The sequence below is a fragment of the Melanerpes formicivorus genome, unplaced genomic scaffold (assembly GCF_026170545.1).
Source record: "Melanerpes formicivorus ecotype bairdi unplaced genomic scaffold, bMelFor1.0.p_v2 SCAF_2, whole genome shotgun sequence".
NCBI classification, from domain to species: domain Eukaryota; kingdom Metazoa; phylum Chordata; class Aves; order Piciformes; family Picidae; genus Melanerpes; species Melanerpes formicivorus.
In genome coordinates, this window is record NW_027142354.1 from 50,471,911 (window position 1) to 50,498,618 (window position 26,708).

A 26,708-nucleotide genomic window follows, 5' to 3' on the forward strand; every position below is an offset into this window, starting at 1 on the left:
TTGTCCCAGGTGACTTCCTGATGCGTTCAGTTCTCAGCACTGACCTCTTTGAAACTGTGAGCCTTTGTGCCACAGCAGCTGCTGCCTGGTCCTCTATGTGCTGGAAATTGAGTCTGTAAACACTGAAGAGAGGCTGCTCTGTGCTGGCCATCCTGCAGAGAGGCTGTAAGAACATGCTTGGTGACACTGAGCACCATGTGCATCTCTGAAATCAATTCTACAGCATGAAGTGAGGCAAGGGCAGAAACTGCAAACATTTTCCATTTGCTCTATAAACTGCACAGGAGAAACCCATAAGGGAACTTCACCTGACCTTAAGCTGGCTAAAGCTGCCCTGCCTTCCAAATGCAAGGTCACTACAGCTAACTGCTGAAACTGTTTGTTTTCAAATGCATCTTTAAGGGGTTTACTTTATTGCCACTATAAACTGTTGAGCTGCATTCTGGGCAAGGCTGGGTGGGACAGATGGCATTAACTTGAACAATGCAAGTGTAGACAGGACATTGCCTGCCAGCAGCATGGCACCCTCTGTTTACAGGACAACCAGAAAGCATGAACTCTAGATTTTTCATTTATGGCATGGTATGTGAGTAGTGTAACATCCATCCACTGCAGCCAGCTAGAACCAGCAGTGGAAACCCCAGGTAGAGGGGAAATGCAGCAGTGAGCTATTTTGGGTTTCTAGTCTGAAGTGGAAAAATAAACAACAAAAAAGATTAAATGATCTGAATCCATGATGGTTACCCAGGCATTTTGCAATGGGTAAGTGTAGCCAATTCAAGTCTCTGCTGCTGTGCCAATGCATTGCTTGTGCTTAACAGGACAAGCTGGCACCTCCATTCTTCTTTGGAACAGAACTAACTGTACTGCTACAAGGATGACTGAGAGACTTGAACAGCTCTCCTACAAAGAAAGACTGAGCACTGGGGCTGTTTAGTCTTGAGAATGCCAAGAGAGGATCTTATCAACATCTACAAGTATCTGAGGGGTGGGTGTCAAGATGAAGGTGCCAGGCTCTTTTTGGTGGTGCCAGTGATGTGACAAGAAACAAAGGGTACAAGCTAGCACACAGAAGGTTCCACTTCAGCATGAGGAGACACTTCTTTATGGTGAGGGTGATGGAGCACTGGAACAGGCTGTCCAGAGAGGTTGTGGAGTCTCCTTCTCTGGAGACTTTCAAACCCTCCTGGATGCACTCCTTTGCAGCCTGCCCTAGGTGATCCTGCTTTGGCAGGGGGGTTGGACTAGATGATCTCTGGAGGTCCCTTCCAACCCCTAATATTCTGTGACTCTGTGATTTGCTTGAAAATACACTTAGGACTATTTGGCTCCTGGAACTCTTTCAAGTATCAGCCCACATATTTGGCTTCATAAATAGCCCAGACTGTCTTAACACCTGGCTGCACCCTTCTGCTCCACAGTTACCTAGATCACATGCAAATTTACTCAAAAAAGGCAGGTGAGCCAGGTCATGGCAGCAGGTATCCAAGAGACATGTTCTTCCTTCCCTTCACATTTGGGACTTAATGGGCTTTTTAGATGGCTGCAGGTTCAGTTACACTTGGAAAATACTTGTCAAGATGTAGACATCTGCCAATATCACCTTTTATAAGGGGGGGAAAATCCCAAACCCAAGGAAAACAAGGAAACCAGACCCAGAATTGGTCCTACTGCTGAGGTATGCCAGAACTCAGCAGAAGCGCCTGAGGACAAAGCAGCTGAACAGAACCTCCCCAGTGGTTCCTTGGAAAGAAATTATTCACATTTCTGCAAGACAGAACACCAGAGAATGTGGAAGCAGGACACCAGGTCACCACAGAAAACAAGAAAGTTTTTGCAGCCTCCTGTTATTTTTGCAGGGCAGTTTATGCAGGGGTCACAGCAGAGCATGCAAGGGAAAGTTGAAGTCCTCCCCACAGGAACGCTGTGAGGCCAAAAGGGTCTCTTACCCTGTGACTGCACATGGTAATGTGGTCACATCACCCTGAAGACTGGGAGGGAACCATGGAATCTGCAAATAAATGATGATAAAGAGCATCTACTGAAGCTATTGCTCACTCCCAGCAATTAAGCATGAAGACAAATATGCAAGGAATGGTTTCTAGGGTACTTCTGAAAATCTGAGATGGAGCCTGTGTCCTTGGAAAGGGACTCAGTGCAGAGGCAGCAAAGAGGCCACAGAAGAGCATCTTTGGCCACAGAGGTCATACACTGTACATCAGCTGTCCAGCTCTCCAGGACACCACATGCTGGAGCCACCTTCCTACAGCCCAAGTAGAAGTCCTTCCCCCAGCACTGACTCTCACTCCTAAAAAACAGAAAACAAGAGCACTCCCAAGCACATCACCTAGAGCATTTGGGGAGCATTCCAATCTTATCAAAGGAGGGTGAAATCATTCCTCACCAACTTTTGCAGCAGCTTGTTGCTGTTTTCATGTTTATCCCAGCATGACAAATGTCCAGTGCTTATGGCCCTTTTCCAAATTATCAAACTAATAATTGAAAAGGCTATAATGGCTCCATAAACAGATTAAATTCATTAGTTGAATACAGTGGACTAAAACCAGGAGACACATTTCTATTTCATACTGAATTGGCACTGGGCCCAGGCTACTTGGCACCATTTCAGGCTTGACCTGCATGTGTTGCCTATGAGCTCTTCACAGCACTGAGGCCACGCTGCTGGAATGCTGCTTCCCCCTGTAGCTGTTGGCTGGCTCACAGGGTCATCCTATTTGCAGTTAACTCAACTTGCTCCCCACCACAGCCCAGCAGGCTCTGTGTCAGGCAAAACTCTGCAGCTGGCTCCCCAGCTCTCCCAGCAGCCATCCCACACCAGCTCATTGGGCAGCAGAGAGGGAATCTACAGGTCACAGCTCAACACTACAGAACATAAGGATGCTCCAGCAGGTGCGTAAGAAGCCCAGAAACTGCAGCACATCTCCAGGTACCTGCCTTATGGCAAGATTGGATCTGCTACTATACTTTTAAACAGAATAAGCTTTTCCACACCACACAAATGGTGGGACACTGCCACAGGGTGTGGTAGCAGGCAACAGGTTCAAGAAAAGGCCTTGAGAAGCTTCACAGAAAAGTGCTGCAAAAGCTGTAACAAAGGTCTTGGTGCTCAGGAAATTTCTAGTCTGTTGCTTACTGGGTGCTGGGAGGGCTCTCCACACCCTGAAACCCTGGTAGACTTTTCTCAAGCAGCCTCCACCAGGCTGTGACCCAGGAGATGGGGTGGGAGCAGGGGGCTATCTCATCTAGTATAGGAAAGTATATGGTGAGAATTAGCTCTCTGCAGGTAAGGTACAGCCTACAGCAGCTTGGATAAAGGGTGCTGCTGATTGAAGCCTGCTAGCTCTGTATCAGCAAGGACCAGACTCCCTCTGCTGAAGGCAATTGGCTCTCTCATGCATTTCAAGAAGGCAGAAAGCTCCTGCAGCATTCTCTGTAACTGAATGCTCCTGCCTGGCACCAACACAAAAATTACAGCATGTGCACTGGGGTCTCCTAAGGTGAAAGGTGTCCTAAGGTAAAAGCTGAGTCGTGCTGGACGGAGAAAATCTTTTGTACAACTCAAGGACATGTACACAGAGACGACACTCACACTAACTGCCCAGAACTGCACTCAGAGCTGCTCTGATCTCTGCTCTGATGCTTACTGGCCATGACCTGACAAAGTCACATAACCTATTACGTCAAATGGCATGGAAATCCACTGCAGCAATTTTGTAAGGTTGAGCATGTAATACCATGTGCTAATGTAAAGCACAAGCAGCACCAAACCTGCCCCAAACTCTCATTTCTCACATCTTAGGAATACAGACCTGGCCCACAGGAGGGTGCTGCTCACCATCACACGGCACATCACCATCATCACTTCCCTTATGACTTGTTAGTACTCATGAGATGAGCTGCCTCCCGGTGGCAGGGAGCACTAAAGCCAGAACGAGGTGAAAGCCTGTTGCTGGCCACGTACCATCAGTCAATGCCCTGGATTACAAGGGCAGGATCCTCCCCTGCCTGCCTACGTGTGTGCCATGCAGCACGGCAGAACAGAGCACACAGCCGTGTGGACACTGCGCTCCGCAGAGGGCACAACTGGCAGGAGGAGCAGCGGCTGGGGGCTTGCTGCTTGATGCACGTGGCTCTTCTTCTCAAGATTTATAGCTGCAGCATCTTCTAAGGTAGAAAACATAGGTCCAACCACAGAAAAATCAGAAATACCATCTTTTAATGGTGATAAAGAAATCCCAATGATTTTACCGTATCTGACAAAAAATCCTTGTGCTACACATCTTCTACAAGGACAGTAAGGCACATCAGCATTTTAAATTGCCAACAGACAGAGACAGTGTAAAGGATAGCACCATGCAGAGGCTGTATCCCACAGATAATGGTAGGACATAAGGTGACTGAGAAAATACAACTTTCATCCAAAACCTTTGGTCACTGAGCACAGCTGACAGCAACACATCTCTCCCCACAGGGACACAAGGCAAGGTCTGTGGCAGCAAACATTCATCCAGCACAGGCTGGTGCCAGGGAGCGAGATGGCTCCACCAGCACCCTGCATACCACCACTGAACCAAGGGAAACGTTACACCTTGGTTCCACTGCACAGGTAAGTCAGTGTAAGGTCATCTTTCATACATTCTATATAACTTGCCCACACTTTACTCCAGCTACTTTGTAAACTGGTGAAGTCAGCCAGCCAATGTGATCTATTTAATTCCTGAGGTCCCGTTTGCTGGAACTGATTCTCCACCTCCAAAAAGCTACTCCAGGCAAAATTTGTCATCTGCCTGCAAGACATGGTGTGTCACAAACATCTCAAATCATTCTGAATTTTAAAATACTTTTAAAAAATCCTACTCCAAAACACACCAAGGCACCAGAGATGATGATCAGGGACTCAAGAGGCTGATGAACTCAAAGCACCCTGTGCCTTCCAGACAGGAATGAGACTTGAGCTCTCCTTAACCGGGTTTCAGCTGAACTTCAAACGAGCAGGAAATTTACTTAGGTTACAGACACAGCAAAGCATTTTGCTTTTTATGTGTTTTTTTATCTTCCTGTCCTAAGATCACTTGGAAGCCAGACCAAGAGCTAAGTGCTTTCAGAGCTGGAATTCAAATCTTTTTGGCAGTAAATTTACTCAAAGAAGATTTGATTCTCCATCCAGTGCTGAAATACACCTTGTGCATTTGCACCTTAGAGAACAGCACTGTGTCTTATCTTATACAACCTCTAGAAAATAAAACAGAAAGCTGCCAATTATGCTATGAACTACATAAACATTAAGTATTTACAATTTCCCCTAACCAGAGGCCTCACTTTCAGCACTGTAATCTCTCAGAAGAAAAAGCACAAGTCAAAGTTATTTCCACTTCAGGTGGAATTGGACTGAAGTAAAGATCAGGTAGTTTTTCACATGAGCAGCCAATCCTACAAAGGCTTACAAGTATGATCACCAAGCACAAGTAATTCCTTTGGGGTTAACAAGGTTAGGCATTGGAATGTGCTGCCCAGGGAGGTGGTGGAGTCACCATCTGTGGAGGTGTTCAAGAAGGGACTGGACGTGGCACTTGGTGCCATGGTTTAGTAGTCATGAGATCTGCGGCGACAGGTTGGACTTGATGATCTTTGAGGTCTTTTCCAACCTTGGTGATTCTGTGATTCTAAGGTCATTCACAGTGCAAAGTCTGCACTACAGGTATTGCTCCTGTTATCTATGCCAGCATAGTAGGAGTGCAAAGCCCTTCCAGTGCGGACGGTGACATCAATACTGAAGTCTCACAACAATATCCTGCCTGGAGACTCAGCAAAGTAAAATGAGCCACACAGGTGCAGAGCTCTTTGTGGGGCACGAGCAGCAGATGACTGCTGTGACATGCCTGTAAATAAATGTCAAAACAAAAAAAGTGAATCACTTCGTCTAAATCATCTTTCCAAAGCATATTAAAAAGTAATAATAAAAATCACAACAGAAGATAATGCCCTAAATCTTTGCCTGGAAAGTTTCATCCTCAGCTAAAAAGATACCTTCTTGTTCCAGTTTCTAAGAGCTTCTAGGCAAGCAGCCTCCTGTGGCCCAGCCATGCTCCTTGTCATGTTGTGTCAGGGAGGCTCAGGTCAGTTCTGAGCCTGGGTGAGCCCTCTGTGTCCAGCTGCAAAGCCAGCATGGGTGTTCCTGCATTGCTTCTGGAACGGAGACCTGTGGGTGATGTAACTTCAACCCACATAAAAACTCTTTGTGTTGTCAGTGCTGGAGATGACAGCAGGGAGCTAAGTATGGTAAGAAACAGCAAGTTAGCACAGCCCTTGGGTGAAAGGTTTAGGAAACACCCCAAGGAGATGTGCAGTGTTGTGGTCTTCCAAAGGAGGTTTAGCCATAGAAGAGACTGCAACCCTCAGGTAAGAGCCAAATGTAGGACCTGGCACAGGCAGATTTCCTCGGCACAATGCTGTGGAAGGTAGCTGGGTATCAGCTAGCTTAAAACTCTAGTGCAGCAGCCAAGATGTGTCCCTGCCTGCAGTATCTCACCTTTGCACTTCAGACTCTTTGGCATTTTACCTTCTCTTGGCATGAGCCAGCAGAAGCAAGTGCAGATGAAGGAATGACTCTGGTTTTTCCCCAGAGTACCTTTCCTTCGTTTCTGCCACTCCATGGGGAATAGGCATGGCAGATATGGAAGCTCTGCTGCCCTGGCTGAGAGAACCATGTGTGGACTGAGAGTACAGTAAGTAATTATGAAAACAGAAACCCCTTCCATCTGTACATCAGGACAGCAACTCAGCAAGGAGCACGGAGCAGGAGACAGATCCCATGTTGCTATTACACTGGCTGTGGAGAAAGGCACATGGCTGTGTAACACAGCAGAGCAGTAGCCCCACAGCAAAGACACCTCCAGGCTCATCTGCCATTCCTGGTGGTACTGTTACTCCTGCAGCTACACAAACTCTTGCACAACCCCTACACTGAGCCACACTGCAGCATGCTGGTGGGGGAGTGTGCACAGTGGTGCTCCCTGCTGGCTGCCCACAGCTCCCTTTCTCCCAGCCTCTGCCCCCCAGAGGAGTGGTGGGGTTTTGGGGTTGTCCAACACACTCTGTTCATGAGCTTTAGCTTTTACAGAGTAGGTCACACACAATAGCAACAATTCCTCTACTTCCAGGCAATCAGATGCAGTGTCTTACAGCAACACACAAAGAAGTGTCAAGAAGCTGGAGGTGGGTCTTACAGTGAATTAGAGAGGGGCAGATGGTGCTGCAAAGGCTTGCAAGGAAATCAAGATCATTAAATTACACAAGACTAAGGCTGCCAGTGTCATTATAAATCCAAAAACTAAGCACCTGGTGTCCTACTGCAGTACCTTCCCCTCTTCTATGAAGAGGGCTGAAAGCTGTTTCCACATCAAAACATTCACACAAATGAAACATTAATTAGTGCAACTGCCACATTAGGAGGAACCAACAATACTGTCTATAGCAGCAACAAACATAAAGCCAGAACCTGACATTTAGCAGGAGATTACTAAAGCCATTTCCAGGAGTATTTAGTACAGCTGAGACTGTGAGTGTTAATTTCCATAATGCTAAGTTGTTGCCATTAATGAATGTGCTAATGATCTCTTAATTCTTCATTTAGACTGATAATTGCTGATTAGTACGTTTGGGAATGGAGATCAACTGAGCTGGCCTGGGGTTGTGAAGGCTGCACCTGGGATGAACCTTCCTGTTCAGGACAGATGCACAAACCCAGAACAACTCATTCCAAAATCACCCCTTCCTCAAACTGAGCTGTGAGGCAAGGGGTAAGGGATGTGGAAGGCAGTGGGTAGAGCAGGCTTCCCACTGTTGATTTAAAACAGAGCCCTCTCCAGATGAGAAACAGGAGCAGCACAGCAGCATAACTGGATTTCTCTAGCAGCTGCATCCACCATACAGCAGCAAAAGATCTATATGCACACACAGATAGATACACAGACATGCCTCTGTGTGTGTACACAGATATATTACATTCCTCTACAAACCAAATTCTGCAGGGCAACAGTGGTTTCAATCAGTGGTCCCCAGTTCCTAGAGCTGAAACTGGATTACTTCTAAGGAGTCCACAAACATATTCATGCAAAATGAGCTTCTTACCAGCAGACAAGAAACTGACTTCCACCTACAGTAAAAATTATTCTGGGCCTAAAAGGAAAATGGCTAAAACCCCACTGTTTTAAGAAATTCCAGCCATGATAAGCTCTGATGTTCAGTTAATTCCAAAGGACTCTATTACACTGAACTCTGTGGCAAATGACACTTATTACTGTTCCCTTTCAACCAAGGGTGTGTGGAGTAATATAAACTTATTAATGCTGTGACCTCTGGACATGATCTTAAATAAGAACATGAGAAGTTCTTTTGATTGGCTGGCTGCTTTTGCTGTTTCTTTTCTTTTGCTTGAAATGGAATTTGGAGGCTGTATTGCTGCACAAATAACACTGAAGCCAAATACAATGTGCTGTAGCTGAACATGCGTAACTTCAGTGTATCTTTCATCTGTAATTAAATGAGTTACTTGAAATCAATTTATGGCAGCTTTATCGCGCTTTTACATCAACAAATACCCAGGAGCTAAGAAATATCCATCCTGCTACCTGTGGGAAGTGCATACTGCTTGGAAGTAACATTGCTATTCCTCCCTTCCAGGCACAGGTAGAAGTGGATTTGGAAAAACAAAACAGACCCAAACATTTTAGTAAGCCATTACTCTTTCCCCCTTCTCAGTTAGAATTTGGCTACACAAACCCATGCATGGTCACAAGCCTAAACATGTCCACCTGGACAGCATGGAAAGAGTATGGGAGAGAAAGTTGCAAGTATAAAGAGGAAAGAATCACCCAGAGCAATTCTACTGCACTTCAATCCCACTCATGGCTGACTTTTGTTAGAGGAAGTCTCCTGGCTGGCTGCTCATTCCTCCTCTCTCTCTCTCTCAGTTTCCCATGGCCAAGAGGCAAAGGGGTGAGAAAAAGCAGCTGTGGGTAGACAGGAACACTTGCACTGACACCACACACTGCTGACTGCTTGCTGTGCTGTAATTTTTCATCAGGTCTTTGAGAAGGGGGCACTGCCCCTAGCACCATTCTGCTCTCTTGAAAAATACCAGTTAAAACCCAGCCTTTAAAAAGGGTACTGAGGCTTCTGTTCAGAGTTCCAGACGTGATTTCTGGTAATGTGAACAAACTGCTGAAAAGGGAAGGCCCCCAGGCCATGGCACTGCCATCAGCTGAACGTGATGCATACAGGTCTGCACCGCTCCCCAGCCACCAGCCATCCCCATAGGTGGCCAGGCACAAACCCCTCCAGTCTGTGGAGGCAAGCCTTCTCAAGCTGGCAGCCAGCAGCAGGAGTGACAGCTCTCTCTCAACACCAGCCTAGGGCTCCAAATGGAACACAACCCAAAACAGGTATGATGAGGAATTAAAAGATCACTGCCACCCTGCACTCAATCCCTGCATAGGTGTTAACCCCACTCACTGCTTTTATCTGGCTTAGGCTAATCCACTCTGGGAACATCAATTCAGCAATTATCATTATCCAAACTGCATCAGGGATTCTTAGCTCAGAACAAAAAAGTTCACACAGGTTAACACAGAAAAGACCAAAAACGTCACCTCCTTGTATAAATAGGCCTTAAGGCTGAGAAAGAGCAGTATCTGGGTGTTTGGAATACTGCAGAAGCTTTAGCATATTCTCTCTGATACCTGGAGGCTTGTTTCCTGAACAATGCTAGCTCTGTAACTCATAATGTACGGACCTCAGTCATGTGCTTCTGTTTCAATATACGCTGCAGCCACTCCAATCTCCCCCAGCATTTCTATACATCCTAAAAAATGCTACAAGGTCAGCTAACATATATATAGAAGTTGCCAAGTCCTGGGACTCATCTTTCTGCTGTCTAGTCTTTCTCTTGAGGTCACAGCTCCTAGGGTAAAGTAATAAATGGCATTTCAGCTTTCACAGCAAGAAGAGATTAGTTACTGGCCCTACCTCAGAGGACCAGAAAGGGAAGAAATCCTAAAATCAAACTATTTTTGTGTTTAGAAAGGTATCCATGATTTGTATTGCATTTTATTCCTTTTTTTTTATTCCTGACTCTCTATTTTTGAACAATTAAGGATGGAGAATGCTGCTGTATGCATCACCTTTTCCCTTCTAAAAGCTGTGAAGCTGAAACTCAGATTGTAAACTCCCCTGGGAGGAACCACCATTTCCAAAGGTGCACAGTCTGCTATGTATAGTGAAAATTGTTAAGTCTCAAGTCTGCCTTCATAATTGCATTCTATTGGTGTAAGAAAAGAGAATCTCTTCCTACCCAATGCTCTCTTCACTGTTCTGCAGAATTTTACATCAAAGTGCAAAGTTCTGTTTACACTAACAGGGTGAAACAATGCTCAGCAAAGAACTTCCCTGTCCCCTCTCACAATGGCTGTTATAATTTCTCAGCCTGTCCTTCCCTTTTCCCATTACATAAAGTCCCTGACAAAGCATGCATAAAGGGCCTATGGTAAATAAAACCTGCATTCACACATCAAGTTGTGCGACATGGATGAATTTGGACAGGTGTTGGATGATCTATTTGGTCCTCCTTGTTTTCATGCCTGTGACTGGCTGGCTGGCATGCAGCACTGCCTGTAAGGGAGTGTTTTCTGGGGAAACATGAGAATTTGAGATTTTCTGTATCTAATGTCCACAGTTGTAAATATCAGGAAAACAAATGACTGACCATAAGCATGAATCAGACTTCCAAACAGTCACCGCAGAATAAAAATCATTCCAGGAAAGCTCAAGCTAAAGATGCAAAATTTCCTGGCATGTAAAGACCCATAGAAACAGGAGATAAGTATGTTCCCACTGCCTGGCTGCATAAGGCTCTCAGGAGACAAGGATGGAGCTTCTGGGGGTGATAGGTGGTTAGGAACTATCCATTAAGACCTCTTCATGCACATTTATAGATTTTATTTATCTATCTGTCCCAAGCTCAGGGAGGTTACAAAATCACCCACCAATCACTCCACGCTAAAGACCAGAGCAAACAGACCCCATGAGCCATTCCTTAGAAAACGAGGGTATGGAGACATGGAAATGCAATACCAGGACAAGAAATGAGTTGCCACTCATTGTTCAGCTGGACAGGGCACGCAGACTACTTCAAAACCCTGTCCCACCCATAAAGACAGGGTTGCAATAGAAGACTTCAGTGCTGGTGTTCAAAACTCAGAGGAGAACTGAGACATGGAAAGTTCAAGAGACAAGAGAAGTGAGATGAACAACCATATAGAAACTCTTAGATTCCCATTTTTGGCCAAAATTAAGTTAAGAATTGCCTTCATTCAGTACCACCTATTGAATCACTATACGCAGACACAGCAGGCAAATTGAAAGCATCAGAACAGATTGCATAGTAACCAGTGTGCTAACAACAGCCCTGTCTCTTCACTCTAGTGCAGGTAGATTGCACAGACATATAGACCCCCAGCCATTTTTTCCCAGGCTGTGTTCCAACTCGCTGCCTTCCCACAACTAGTTCTTAGAAGCATCGGTGCCATGGTGCCCTTGTGCGCCCAATGCGAAGTCCACAGCCTGGTGCACGCTGTGAAACAGAAGGTGCTCCTCTCCCTCTTTAAAGAATTCTCCTCGGATCAGGGAACTCCTCACTGAAGGATTGCACTGGGCTAGTAGCACCTGGACATCTATCTCCCCATAGTCCTTGCAGACCTCTTTGAGCGTGCGTATTCCTGCCGTGTCCAGGAACTGTACTGCACAACAGTCAATCACTATTGTGTGGAACCCCAAAGGCTCAGAGACAAAATCCATGCAGATGTTGGTCTGGTTGCCACCAGGATCCACCTCTTTCTCTTTAAGCATTCGTTTTGCTGCCTTTTTCTTTGCTGCCTTCACCCAGGCTGGGTTGACTCCAGTTTGCTTGTACAGGGTGGACTTAAAGCACTCTTTGTTGATGTAGTAGAGGGGCGCTTCGAAACGGAACACCACAATTCCTGGCTTGGTTTGCAAGTTCTTGTAGGCAGACAGAGATTCATATGTCTCAGACTCTGCCACCCAGCCAAGCAGCGGTGCCTCTGGTCTCTGAGTTCGGAAAATGACGCAGAGCATAGAGAAGCAAACACCAACCAAAAGGCCAATCTCGGTACTGATCAGTGCCGAGGCTGCCATAGTAACGAGCCAGATCACTGTGTCCACTCTGCTCAAATGCCACATTTTTGGCAGGTCCCTGAACTTCCGCAGGGCTCCTCTGAGGTTTACAATGGTTATGACAGCAAGGACACATTTCTGAAGCGAATAAAACAAAGGTGCAATCACAAGGAGGACTAACAGGATTACCAGACTAGTCACCATGCCAGACATTTGTGTCCTACAGCCTGTGGACTCTTTGACAAGAGTCTTGGCGAGAGCTGCGCTTGTTGTGAAGCAATAGAAGAAGGAGGGGATGATGTTGCAGAAGCCAATGGCATACATTTCCTGGTTGGCCCTCACAGAGTAACCATGCTTTTTGGCAAACATCTCTGAGAGGGAGACAGTAATTGCAAAGCCAATAATAGCTATGGGGAGAGCATCCAGAGCCACATTAGGAATCATGTTCCAGTCTGGAGGGTGGGGTGGCAGAAACCCAGTTGGGATGTGTCCAGCAACGCTCGAGCCGTAAGTCTCTCTCAGCTTCCCAAAGTGAGATGCCAGAGTAGCTGCCACAATCACCACTAATTCAACTGGTATTGGAGCCTTGAGTCTGGATTTAAAATGTTCATTAAGTTCTTTGGTTGGGATAAGTACAAGAAAGCACAAGAGGCTGGTGATGAGATCACAGATGTTGGTCTTGTGTATGTTTCTGAAGATACTTATCCACGTGGATATGAGGGAGCCGATGCCGCTGCTCCGTGGAATGTCTAGGCCCAGGAGGTACTTGGCTTGTGAGGTCAGGATGGTGAAGGAGGCACCCGTGACAAATCCACTCAGCAATGAATCAGAGAGGTACACTGAGACAAAGCCCACTTGAAAGAAACCCATGGCCACCTGGAAGGAATCAACCACACAGAACAGATTAGGATGCAAAATTTTCAGACATCATCACTGTGGGGCTCTGGAGGGAGGTGGGATGAAAAGACCCACTGTGCACAACCCTGGAGGACAAGACATGGTTTGAACAGCCTCCAGCATTCAGCTGCTCCTGGTGCACCACACTTAAATGTCTATTTCATCATCTCAACAGTAGCCTCTTCATACAATGCCAATTCAATGCCTTTGAATGGGCAAAAAGTTTTACAGGCACAGTGACAACTAAAAGGAAACTGGGGCATAGTTTTACTGTGCAGACTGCTCTTTGAACATAGAAAAGGTAAATAACTGAAGTCTGGAATTAAAAGCTGACCACACCACATCCTGACACAATGAAATGGAGGCCTAAGCTGTAAGACACAAAAGAAGGAAGAAAAAAACCAAACAAAGCTCCAGGCCACAGCAAGGAAGGAGGAGAACTGATTGTGAGAGCACAAGCAGTTATGTTCAGGAGCTGAAGTCCCCAGAGTTGCAATGCCAAGCAAAATACTATTAAAATGGGATAGGACACAAAGGAGTTTCATGCACGACAAGAACTGAATGCTTCCTGTATTCAGTATCTTCCTGTGTCCGCTTCCCTGGGCTACAGACTGAGGACACAGGCAAGCCCAGCAGGTTGTTCACAGACACAATCACCTAAAGAAGAATTAAAACTATTTCCATGGAATACCTGTTTGTCCACCCTCTCTTACCTGATAAACTCCAGCTATGAAGGTCAAGGTGGCTCCTACTCTAATTGCATAGCAGCTTTTATCGCAGAGCAGCTCCTGCAATGTGTGATTCGCAGGCGCAAGGGTGGTGTTCAGATACGCTGCTGTATTCGTGAGAACACCGGGGTCAGCCGGCTCCAAGTCATAGCCAGCTCTCTGTATTTCACGATCCACCACCTGTCCCACCATCAGGCAAAGCACACCAAAGATGCCAACTGAGATGTGGCGGGAGGTTCCGAACATGAAATAGATTATGCCTGCGAAAAAGGACGTATAAAGGCCATAAATAGGCTCCTGTCCAGCCAAGAGAGAATAGGCAATTGACTGTGGGACTAGTAAAACCGCCACAATCACACCAGACATTATGTCTCCCAGTAGGTACTCTCTCAGTTTGTATTTAGGAAGCCACTGCAAGACAGGAAAGAAACTGAAAACATAATCTTTAACTTTGGCTGGAGTGCAGCTGCAAGTTTTCTTTGCTTGCTTAACCACCAGAGCCTTCATGCTCCTCTTTTCCTCCTGGGGTTCCAAGAATATTGCGTGATGGAAACCACGTTTAGCATCATCTCTTTCTGGCATTTCAGTCACTGGATGGACATAGTTGAATTCTGCCATTGCTGCCAACTCAAGGACTCCCTAAAAACGAAAGGAAAAATCATTTGCATTAAACCACAAATAAATGTGCTGTGTGGAACTTTTTAAGAGAGTGAATACAGTGCTTATGAAAAGCAAGGGCCAAATTTCTTAGTTCAGCACAGAGACAGCAAAACTTGGAAATTCTCCCCATTGCACCCCTGTGAAGCACAGAAAGTTTCATCTCCCTTACAATAAACCTGCTTATGGTCACGTTGTGAAATGGAAAAGAATGCAGCAGCTCTATCCCCTTGGGACACTTCCTTGGTAAAACTGCTGTCTGTAAGCCTGTTCTACCATGCAAAGGTAGATACAGGGTTTATTGCAGTCCAACAGTCACTTCAATTCAGTTGCTGGAAATTAACTGCAATTAGTATATTTCTAGCATTGCACAGCTCAGTTTAAATCTCATTTATGCTTTACACTCCCGAAGTGCTAATAGCAGCATATGCCTTACATGCTAATTACACCTTCTCTGTACAGTGCAAACACGAAGTAAACTAGTGCTCTATGCAATGTTTACAACTGAATTAATCATCAAATTGTTATTGGAGCTAGCAGTGGGGAGGAGGCCACAGAAGAGTCATTCTCAAAATCTGTTCACTTGATCACCATTTCCACGGCAGCTGTAAAACATTCACTGCTACCATCAGTTCAGCTAAGCCTCTCAAACACACAAACATCTCTCAGACTGCAGTCTAGCTGGCCAGTGTGCACAATTTCCATTCTTCCATGCCAGGTTTGATGCTGTCATACTGTGTCCAGTTCTGGGCCCCTCTGTTTAGGAAGGACGTTGACTTGCTGGAACAAGTCCAGAGAAGGGCAACGAAGTTGGTGAGGGGTTTGGAACACAAGCCCTATGAGGAGAGGCTGAGGGAGCTGGGGCTGCTTAGCCTGGAGAGGAGGAGACTCAGGGGTGACCTTATTGCTCTCTACAACTACCTGAAGGGAGGTTGTAGACAGGCAGAGGTTGGTCTCTTCTCCCAGGCAGCCAGCACCAGAACAAGAGGACACAGTCTCAGGCTGTGCCAGGGGAAGTTCAGGCTGGAGGTCAGGAGGAAGTTTTACACAGAGAGAGTGATTGCCCATTGGAATGGGCTGCCCGGGGAGGTGGTGGAACCGGCATCACTGGAGGTGTTCAGGAGGAGACTTGACAGGGTGCTTGGTTGCACGGGTTAGTTGGTTGGGTGGTGTTGGATGATAGGTTGGACATGATGATCTTGAAGGTCTCTCCCAACCTGGTTTATTCTATTCTATTCTAAAATGCCAAGTATCATCCCTGTGCAATGGTTTACACACAGCCATGCCACCAGCCATCTGCTAGCTCAGACAGATGAACTGCCTTCACTTCTGGCTGGAAGACAATACCAACCCAAGTATCTACAGTCTTAAAACATCTTAAGCAAATGATCTTAACTATATCAAAGAAATCCTCACAAGAGTAGAGGCAGCTACAGTATTCAACACTTAGATAGGCTTCTCTTTCAATATAGAAATATTCAGAGATTTCTAGAACAGTGTTCCATTTAGAAAGCAATTCAGCCTGAGCAACCCAGCTCTTACACCTCACACTGCAGCATTCATCTCCCTAGAGCTACCAGGCTACAGCATGCAAAGGCTATCTAAAGTCAACACACAGATGTCAATAGGTAGCCTACAGAAAATACCAGAGGTTCACATTGTATCTTCTGCCCCTCGCTGGGACTCCCAAAAGGTTTTTTCATTCACTACAGACCCAGAACCAGTGAACACCTCTTTGGTGGGTAAGCTCCTGCATTCTTTCAAGTAACTGCACACAGCTGTTTGCTAGCCTGCCACTGAACTGTGGCTGAAAGGGAGTCGTGTTTCAAACAGACCTCCTTGGCTCCAAAACCATGAGTAGTACAATGGCTTCAGCAGGGATGGATTTTCTGCATGAGGCAATCTTCCTGTTACGAGGCCCTGACCGATACAACTCGCTCTGTTACATGCTGGGGCAGACTGAATAGCATTCCAGTCTCATGCTCTGCGTGAGATACTAATACCTACCCCTCAATCTCCACACCTTCTAGGTATTTCTAGAACCACAGCAATGCTTTCCTCCAGCTCTGTCTTGTTCCATCCTCCTGAACCTCCAACTTTATGCCTAATTCATCTGAACCATGCATGCAGTCTGCAGGGTGGTCTGCACACCAGAAAGATTAGAATAGCACAAGTGGGGACAATGTGCTTCTTTGGGGCCGCTGCTCTGAGTAGAGGAGCTGCTTAAGGAAAGTCACACTCCAATAAAAAAGAAAAAAGAGCAGGGGTTTTGGTTTGTTGTTTTTCCCCCCACAGGTTAGGTGAGATCTAAATGGAAAATTCCATAGGTTGCACCTAAGTCCCATTTCTGGTATTTACATTCTTGTTTCGGTCCTTCATCTTTACAATGATGAAATGCAAACTGCAAGAAGTGACATACTCAAGATCCCATAGTTATCATGCTTGGAGCAGAACCCATCCCGACCTTCCAAGTATCCAATCTCATCCACCTGTACAGTATTACAAAGTCCTCTCAGGGATTAGCTGGGATAACAATCTGCTCAAGGACAGCACTTAACCAAAACCAGCAAATACTACACAGTGAGAATGAAGTGAACACTGCATACGAAAGAGTGTGTCTGCAGTACTCTGCATAAACACATTCTACAGTTACATTTGCTCAATTTCACTCATGTCACTAGCACAGAGTTACAAATCAAAAAAGCCTTTTCAAACAAAGCTGCAAAACAATACTGCAGCAGCTGCAAACAATGCTGCAAAAGCTGATGGGAAAAAGAACTCCGCCCCAGATGATTTTACGTGTAGTGAATTACTTGTTTGTTTTCTGAGCTTTTAATAATGAAAATCCAGCCAATTCCTCTCCCCCTCATCAAGGCCTTGTGGGCAGCTCACTCAAACCTGGGAGTGTGGGTTTTACCATGCCAAGGAACCCCAACATGAAACCCAGAAAACAGTTTAGTTCTACACAGTGCTGCAAAACATCTGCACAGTAGATGGCAACTCAGTTTTTGTCAGTTGTGTCCAGAGAGTAGCAAAATGTTCTCACTAAGAAGCTTTTTGGCTACTGAACTCTGAGCACATACTGGATCTTTGTCTTGACCTGCATGACAACTTTCTCTACGTGGCATGAAAAGGTCCCTTCATCCCAGAGTCACTGCCTCTTGCAACCTCAGGACACACGGAGTGACACAATTTGCAACACCCATTTCACCCTCCTCTGCCTGAAAGCACCGCTCTGTGTTACTTTTGCAAGCGCTTAGCCCAAGTTTGCTTAGCAAACCTGGATTGTGTTCTTAAACACCCTTTGATTCAGTACACTAAAGGACAGTCTGTATATTTAACTAGAGAAAGCAGCTACTACTGTGCTTTTTATTTTGAAAGCTGTTGCTTATATGCAACTAATTTTTATGTGTGGAATTCACTTTTGTCATCTTTTGGCCCGAGTAAGAGCTTCGGGGGATGTCTGATTGCCACAAAGCTTTACTTAAAATACAAATAAAAGTACTACTACAACACAGAACAGAGGAAATTTCCAGTACCATTCTGTTATCATGCAACTGCCACAAAATAAAGATAGAGAATAGAGAAGAGAATAGAGAAGAGAATAGAGAAGAGAATAGAGAAGAGAATAGAGAAGAGAATAGAGAAGAGAATAGAGAAGAGAATAGAGAAGAGAATAGAGAAGAAGAGAATAGAATTATCCGGGTTGGAAGAGACCTTTGAGATCATCAAGTCCATATGGGGATGTACTACATTCTTGAGATCTGATGGCTTTTACAGACTATTTCTGGATCCCATCTGGGCCTTCCTTACTGATCCCATGACATGGCAGAGGTGAGCTAGCATCTGCCTAGTGTCTGTCTTTGGGGAAACACTACCTGCACCACAGGGCCTTGCTGGCTCAGACTTCTGTAGCAGAGCAGTGACCCTGACAGTAAGATTATGAGGCTCACTCACCCACCCACCCAAATAACATATCATAAACTTAAATTCACACATGAGCATTTAGGAGTAAAAACTACACCAAAAGCAGTGTTTCTGCAACATGGATCTGTTTTCCAGATGATTTTTCTGAACTTCATGTGCACAAGTCATCACTGCAAGTGATCGCTACCCACCCTCACGTAGCCACTCATTAGACATGAGAAGCTGCACGCACTTAAATGCACACACTTTAAAACTAGTACCTTAAAACACATCATCTAAAGAGGCATGAATGACTTTTTAAGAGATGTACAGGAGAAGGAGGTGAATGAGAAATACAAGTTCAATATGAACTGAATCAGAGTTGGGCTACTACCTCTGGGACTTGGAAAAGCTCACCCTGAAAGTATAAAAGGAAAGGATATTATAACATAACATTTAGACACCTAAATTTTTGTCATTACCCTCATTGAACGACAGCCTCTTTTCCAAATAATCTCTTAACTGTTGTGAGGCAATAAGGAAAATCAGTATTGCCATGATAACACTGAGTTAGGAGCTGGAAAAGCACTGCACGCACCTTAGAAGAAAACTCTGGTTATTTGACAAAATCCTTAACATCCTCCAACAAAACACTCAAGCTACAAACCTTTACTTCAGCAAGAGACTTAAAGTCATGTGAATACTGAAATCTTGCTAAGAACCGTGAAAGTACATACCACATTCACCAGGTTTAAGCAAACAGACTTTCCGGGGGGGAGGGAAGAGGGAGGGGGGAAGCTTCCTTACTATCGGCAGAAAAATCACCACTCAAGTGGGTAAACCTGCAAAGCCAGACGATAAAACCTTGTTTCCGTGAAAAATTTCATTACCTCCTACTTCAAATCTGAGCTCTCACCAGCAACAGGCTGTTCACCAACATTCCCACAGCCTCTTTGGGGAGTCCCATGAAAGTCAGCAGCCCCGCTTGCCACCAGCCCTTCCAGGAAAGTCTGCTCACCTCCGAGAAGCCAGCTGCACATCGAGTGTGTCGATTATACTGCCTTGCCCTGCCCCGTCTGAAGCAAATCTCCCCAGAAGATAGCCGGCAGTGGCCTCACACTGTTCTCCATCAGCTTCCACCTGAACTGGAGCTGCTACGCAGAGTTTGCCACGCAGTTTTTTCGGCAGGTCACTTCTGTGTGAGGACCCTCCTCCTGCTCTTACCGTTAGCTAGTAGAGGCAGAACACTGAGGAGCTGTGTTCAGAGAGAGGAAGTGCTGCCTCCAAAGCATTTCCTCAGGCAGTGGCTGCCAGCCTGGCCTCGCATCTGGAGGGGAACAGAGATAGGAGGCTGTGTGTGCAGGGCACTGCAAGACACGGCTCAGGCTGCGAACAGAAAGCCATGCACAGGGCCAGCACTGGCTAAGGGAGAGCTTTAAAAAAGGAACGGGGAGAGGGGGGGTTGTTGTTTTGTGGGTTTTTTCCCCCCGGGGGTGTGTGTGTTGGGTTTTGGTTTATTTCTTTAATTAAAATCTGCAAGGAGAACTTGGAGCAAGAAGCAGCCCAGGCACTTTTTACAGTCCTGAAATCGTGGCTTTTTGCTGAGATCTTGTGTGTTGCTTTGGAAGCCAACCAGGCGCATGAAAAAATGAAATCGTTACGCTTTCAATACAACCTTCGCTCATCCCATCGACCCCAATACCCCTTCCTTCACCCCCTCCCCGCCAGCGAGCACTCTCCTGCTGCCCCACGGCTTTCCTTGGCTTTCATCTTCTTAGCCTGAGGCACCGTCACTGCGAGCCGCTCCACAGACCCGGATTATGAGCAGGACCCGCGGCAGGCCCACAGCAACACCCCAGCCGACCAGCCCCCCACGCCCCCAGCCCTTACCCAAGGCCTGGGCCCGCCCGTTTCCCTCGCCGGCCTCCCTCGCCTCACGGCACCGCTGAGGCGCCCACTCACCGCGGGGCCGCCGCCGGCTACGGGCAGACCTAGTGCGGACCGGAACGAGCGATCGGCCGCAGCGGCTCCCGCCGGCCCGGCCCCGCGCCGCGCCCCCGCCCGCCTTCCCGCGAAGGGGCCGGGAGCGGCTGGCAGCGGAGAGGAGGGCAGGGCCTCGCCTCCTCGCAGCCCGCCCGGGAAGGGCAGGGCCGGGCCGGCGCAGAGGCCGCGTCGGCCCCGAGGCGAGGTCAGGGATGCGGCCGAGGAGAGGCCTGGCTCCCAGAGCCCCACTCACAATACCGCGCACACACCCCGCGCCTTCAGCTCTTACTTCTCAGTTAATGCTAAGTGTGCTGACAATTACGAGCGGCCTGAAATTGCCTGGTGCAGGAGTGCCTCACCCACTCTGCGCTTTACCCTGGAAAAACAGGCACCCTGAAAAACACAGGAACTCGAGAACCCACCTTTCTTTTAATTAACTCGCACTCTGAGAGATTAATTATGTGTAGGTAACCTGACAAAAAAATGGCTGTCACAGATACCATGGCGATTTATGGCAGAGGAAATTACCTCATCTTGCCTGATTCCCCCCAGCAGAATGCCTTCTGGATTGTCTCGTGGTCCCTCTTGGCCCTGTCAACAAAACCCACGTGCTTGGGTTATTGCTAGCACTCAGGCTAAAATCCTTCGGTGGTGTTTGCTCCTGTGTCTGGGAGGTACTTTCGACTGGAAGGACAGAGGATCTTTGGCAATGTTAGCATGGAAAAATACCAGGGGGTTGTCTCTGGGCTGGAGGTTCAAGGTTGGAGGGACCCTATCCAGCCTCATCTGCTTTTCCTTCACCATTTGCACAGCATAGGAGACTCTCTCTGAAATGGAATGTTGCTTAATATTTGCATTTCAGGTGGGACCTTGAGCTGCCTAAAAAATCCCATCAGTACGCGGGCAGAGAAAGTGAGACCAACCTGAAGCCTGCAGAATCGATGTTCATGTCTTCTGGCGTTAGGCAAATGCTATAAATCTTGCTGCAGAAATACAGAATATATCCCATAGTAAACATTTACTCTCTCCAGAAGGGTTTAACTAGCTGTCACAGTAAGGAGAACAGGCAAGTTGTGAAGGAAATAACAGAGCTCCCTCCTTCTTCCCTGGCTACACACTGTCAAGAGCACCAGCAGCTCTGACTTCCCAGTCCTCATAGGGACTTTTGTCTACTTTTAGCCTGTATGTGGAGCTAAACTATAGCAGTTGCTCAGTCACCAATGACCCCTCCCCAGGAGAGAAGGGAGATGACAAAGGAAAGACCAAAGGGCTGAAATAAAACCAGATGTAAGGAAATAGCTAAAATAATACCAATGGCATATAAAGGATACAAAGCTATAGAGAGCCTAGTGTATCATGGCAGTCACATCGAACAGGAGAGCAGTCCTCAGGAGCAGGATGTGAGCTCTTCCAGGAATGAGAAGAAGCCCCAGGCAGAAAACCCAAGAGATCCCATTCTTATCAAACTTCCCCCTTTACAGCATGACATTTATGGTCTGGGATACACCCGTAGCTGACTCAGGTCAGCTGCCCTGGCTGACTCCAAACTACTAACAGCCTGCAGACCATGGCTGGCCTAGGATTCTATGCCAGCAAAACCAGGAGAGAGATTTCCACAGAAGTTTTAACTGAGTATGAAGTATATGGTGACTCCAAGACTACTAGAGCAGATCTTTGTGAGGAGTGACACCTATGACAAAAGCATTAAGAGAAGCCTTTTGTGTGAGGACGGCAGAAGCTTAGTAAGAAACAACCAAACCAAGCAATGGGCATTTGAGCATTTTCACTGTTGTTCTAGAGGCATTGTTTGTGGAACAATGTAGATCATTGAATGCAGCATGTCTTCTTGGAAGAAACAGGAAAGAGATCTTCTTGGAGCACAAATAAAGAACTTGATTTTTAAATAAATAAATAAATTCCCAAGCATTACTTTTTTTCTGAGTCACTGCTTTCATTAGGGTTGGGGAGGGTTAGGATAGGATAGGATAGGATAGGATAGGATAGGATAGGATAGGATAGGATAGGATAGGATAGGATAGGATAGGGTAGGATAGAATAGAATAGAATAGAATAGAATAGAATAGAATAGAATAGAATAGAATAGAATAGAATAGAATAGAATAGAATAGAATAGAATAGAATAGAATCAACAAGGTTGGAAAAGACCTCAAAGATCATCAAGTCCAACCTGTCACCCAACACCTCATGACTGCTGGACCATGGCACCAAGTGCCATGTCCAATCCCTTCTTGAACACCTCCAGGGACGGTGACTCCACCACCTCCCTGGGCAGCACATTCCAATAGCTAACAACTCTCTCTCTGAAGAACTTTCTCCTCACCTCAAGCCTAAACTTCCCCTGGCACAGCTTGACACTGTGTCCTCTTGTTCTGGTTCTGGTTGCCTGGGAGAAGAGACCAACCCCCTCCTGGCTACAATCACCCTTCAGGTAGATGTAGAGAGCAATAAGGTCACCCCTGAGCCTCCTCTTCTCCAGGCTAAACAATCCCAGCTCCCTCAGCCTCTCCTCATACTGTACACTGATTTTCTACAAAAGGGGGAGGGGAAATCCAAATTTAAGATATGTAAATCATTTAACTTCCAAGTGATTTCCTCTTCTCGAGGTGTATTAAATTTTATGGTGAATGTATTTCTTTGCTAAGGGAACCTTTGGTCTTGGAGAAATGTACCTCTGGGGTCCTCATACTCCATAGTTTCCTGTCAAGGAACGGTGAGCTGGGGCTTGCTGACACAAACACTAGCATGTGCTACCTGCCCATCCCACTCAATCTGCCTGTCAAACCTGCTGCCTTTGGTTCTCCAGATTGTTCCATCATCTTTATATTATAAAATCTCCAGAGATCAGGTTCTCAAGTGGCAAAATAATCTCGAAAGCACTCCATTCTGTTCTGCCAGGCACATACTTGTTGACGACGGAGTATGGAATCAATACGGACGACCAGTATGATCTAAGTATTGTTCAGTTTATTAAGGAACATCTACAGCTTATATAGACTCACAGAGCGTAGTTGGCATAAGTTCATTGGTTCCACACAGGTGTCCACACATTTTACTGTTATATATTATTGGTTAAACGACTAATATCACATGAGGTTGTTGATCGACGTGTGCATCCTGTTATTCCAAGATAATTCTCTGTATTCATAGCTACCAGTACCTTGCTTCAGTCACATGCTGCTAGCACAGCACTGTTTTGCTAAACTGCTAGCTGCTTCTACACTTATGCTAAGCATGGCCTACCACTATATCAAGCTCTAAGCTTGTATTGCCAGATTGCTCACACCACTTATTGTTATGATTGCCACACATACTCCTAGGCAGCTCTACACGGCAGAGCCAAGAAAGCCTCCTGGCCTTACCTCATGAGGCAGCTCTTATACAGCCCTGCTGTGCCCTGGTTCCCCCCACAAAGAACTCTATAGGTTGCATGGGATGGCCTTGTCATCCCTCTATGCCCTATTGATAAAAACCACTGTGCTGTGGCTCTCCCTGGTTCTTCTTAGTCCTCTCCAGGCTTCCAGCTCTCCTTTATCACTCAGCAGATAAAGGCATTCTTTGATTTCCCCGGTCCTTGGCTGTTTTATGCCACCTGGCTCTTAGCCTTGTGTATGGAGCCACCTGCCTCAGTCCCACCAGCTGTAGGGCTTTGTGGCAGGACAGGTAAGCTATGGTAAAGGCAGATAAAGCCATATTGTTTTCTCTACTTGTCTTTCCTTCCCTGCATAATTTGTCCACCAAGATTCAGGCATGTGTATCAAAATGTCGCATGAAGTTTGGAGAAGGTAGGAACTGCTTTGTTTGCTGCCCAAAATGTGAGCTCTCTCTGCACATTGGAGCTCTTACAAACCTGCCCCTCCACGTGAGCAGCTTGTCTAGTCACCCAGGCAAGTGTCAAGTCAGGATGTTAAGCTGCCCTGAACTTCCTGAACTTGAGCCTTTGTGAGGAGCAATCAGAGACCTAATGACAATCTCCCTTAAGACCTCCTGTGGTGTCCAGTGTGCAAAATCAAAGCAGTACCCCTGGGGTTTAGTGTCTAACCTCTTGATCTTAGAAGGCCCTAGTATCAGACACGTAAGGGTCTAGACACAGCATGTCTGAGTTAGAAAACCCATCAGACTGAGTACCAGATAGAGACCTGTCCTAGCTTTTGAATTGCATTTTATTTATATACATGGTTATAGATTCAGCCACATCATGCAACACTTGGCAAAAGTAATAAAAGCACCTTAAAATCAGCTACCTCACTTTCCTCCCTTCTGAAGGCTTCCCTCAAGGATGAGACAAATGCCATGTAAAAATGCAGTGGGTGGAGGGAAGAGAGCATAAGAAGTAATTAAAGATGCAATGAATCAAGAGTCCTTAGGTAATTAAAAGCCATAAAGATACCAAAAAGAAGGAAGCTCCATCCATATCTCAGGACTATACATCTCACATTCCTATCAAAAAAAGTGTTCTGCACAAATACCTGTGCAAAATTGCTACACTCTTAGTGTGTGCTATGGCCCAATATTGTCTCCTAGAGTCAAAAACCAATTATGTGTTACAACTTCCAGAGTGGTGGTGTGGATTAGAAGGCTTAGTTAAATAATTGCTGAACTCCAGTTGATTTTTTCACATTGCTTTCATCTAGTCTTTCACCTCTCTTTGCTTCCTCAAGGCTAGCACATGGAATATTAATAATATAACAAGTCTCAATTTCAGAGGAGTCTGTCTTTGCTGATATCATAGCAGGCAAATGTATGGGGGAAATAAACTGCACCATCAGCTTAGTATCTAACTCAGAAAATCTACCTTCCTAGGTATTAACTTTCATCCAAAATCTTTGTGAGCCTGCAGCAGTATTTAAAAAAAGGTGGCTTTTCCCCCCCAGTCTACTTGACATTAAATCCTTTTCTTTTGCCATATAGTGGCAATTACAAAGTCCTTATATCCTGGCTCACATTAGTTTTGCCTACAAAGGTCTTTTTTGCTCCATTTTGACAAGTGTTTATATCAGCCCCAAACTTGTACCCAGTCAGCCTAGCAGTGAAAAGCTACATGCATTTCCCCCTCCATATTAGATGCTAGGCAAGTTCCATCCTAGCATTTACTGTGCTTGTGGTCAACATAAAAGGTGTTGTGAGAAGGGGGATGAGAGCAATTTAAAATGCCGTGCTTGAGTAAAGCTCCTGTGCTCTTCGTGATTTACAGCAGCGCAGCACCGAACTTCATTGGCTGGTCGTGCCTGCTTCACCTGGTGTGAAAGCAACAGCTACACTGCAGCCAGAGAGAAACCCAAGTAATAAAAGTGCCAAAGGATAGGCTCATTTCTTTTGCCTCATCTGAGTGGTTGAGCACAGCCGTCCTTTGCATCTCACTGGCTTCAAGTGGTAAGGGAGTATTTGCAGAGTCACCTTGAACTGCTGCTGAGCTTCCCAAATTCGGCCAGCCACTTTCCTGTTATGCTGACACTTTATGTGAGCAGCAGACCATTACAGCTTAGCATGTCTGTTTAAACCATGAAGGGAGACATCACTCTGAGTCTGAGATGTTTTTTAATCCCTGCATTTAGGTAGATGCTGATTGTCACAAGTGACACAACAGAGCTATAGTCATGAATCCTAATTTATATAGAAGCACCCAGAACTCTAGCTTTTGTTTCTTAATAATGTTTATGATTTCAGCCTTGCTTTGCAGCAGGGCTCTCTAAGCTTGGTGGTTATTTGGGAGGATAGACACCATGGACAAATCCCCACACTTCCTTCTTTCACTTCATTCTTATACCTGAGCTGATGTCATATGGTATGGAATACCTCTTTGGCCAGTCTGAGTCAGCTGGCTCAGCCCTATCCCATCCCAAGATTTTGCCCACCCCTCAATGTACTCTTGGGGCAGGGAAACGTTGAAAGGACACAGCCTGGATACTGGATTCAACAGTAGCCAAAACACTGCTGTGTTATCAACTACTGCTGCAAAAACCCACAGCACTAGAAAGATGGTGTGAGGAGAATTAACTCCAGCTCAGTCCAACCCAATACATTAGCCTATCACCCTGGCAGTGGCCATGAAATCCCTTTCTTGAGTTGACAGGTGCAGTCAGGGCTACATCTGGAAAGCTCAGCATGTGCTTGATCAGAACACCTGTAACACATGGAAACATGGCCTGTAAAGCACCTCATCCACTGCTGACCATATTTCCCCATGGCTCAGAGTACTCTGCAGAAGTGTTAAGATGTGGCTTTAAAGGCTGACAAGGCTGGTTCCATACAAAGATCATGGAATCACCAAGGTTGGAAGAGACCTCAAAGATCATCAAGTGCAACCTG

At 46.0% G+C, this 26,708-nt stretch overlaps 1 protein-coding gene across 4 annotated transcripts; it reads right to left on the minus strand.

Annotated features, from left to right (window-relative positions):
* Positions 1-4,220: 4,220 nt before the first annotated feature.
* Positions 4,221-20,371, minus strand: LOC137451924 (sulfate transporter-like). Of its 4 annotated transcripts, XM_068159894.1 has the most exons (4): positions 20,289-20,361; positions 19,417-19,725; positions 13,821-14,474; positions 4,221-13,086 (listed from the first exon to the last, which is right to left on the minus strand). In XM_068159894.1, the coding sequence occupies exons 3-4, from the start codon at positions 14,451-14,453 to the stop codon at positions 11,581-11,583; spliced, it is 2,139 nt and encodes a 712-aa protein (XP_068015995.1). In that variant the 5' UTR covers positions 14,454-14,474; positions 19,417-19,725; positions 20,289-20,361; the 3' UTR covers positions 4,221-11,580. The 4 variants fall into 4 exon arrangements, with proteins under 4 accessions (XP_068015995.1, XP_068016011.1, XP_068016004.1 ...); XM_068159910.1 differs by lacking the exon at positions 19,417-19,725 and having other exon boundaries at positions 20,289-20,371; XM_068159903.1 differs by lacking the exon at positions 20,289-20,361 and having other exon boundaries at positions 19,417-20,080.
* Between the last annotated feature and the right edge of the window lie 6,337 nt (positions 20,372-26,708).

Excerpts from the sequence above, each read along its gene's own strand:
- LOC137451924 (XM_068159910.1), bottom strand. The coding sequence starts at position 14,453 with ATGGCAGAATTCAACTATGTCCATCCAGTGACTGAAATGCCAGAAAGA. Across the intron at positions 13,087-13,820 it reads TCATAGCTGGAGTTTATCAG|GTGGCCATGGGTTTCTTTCA; the intron begins GTAAGAGAGGGT and ends GATTCCTTCCAG.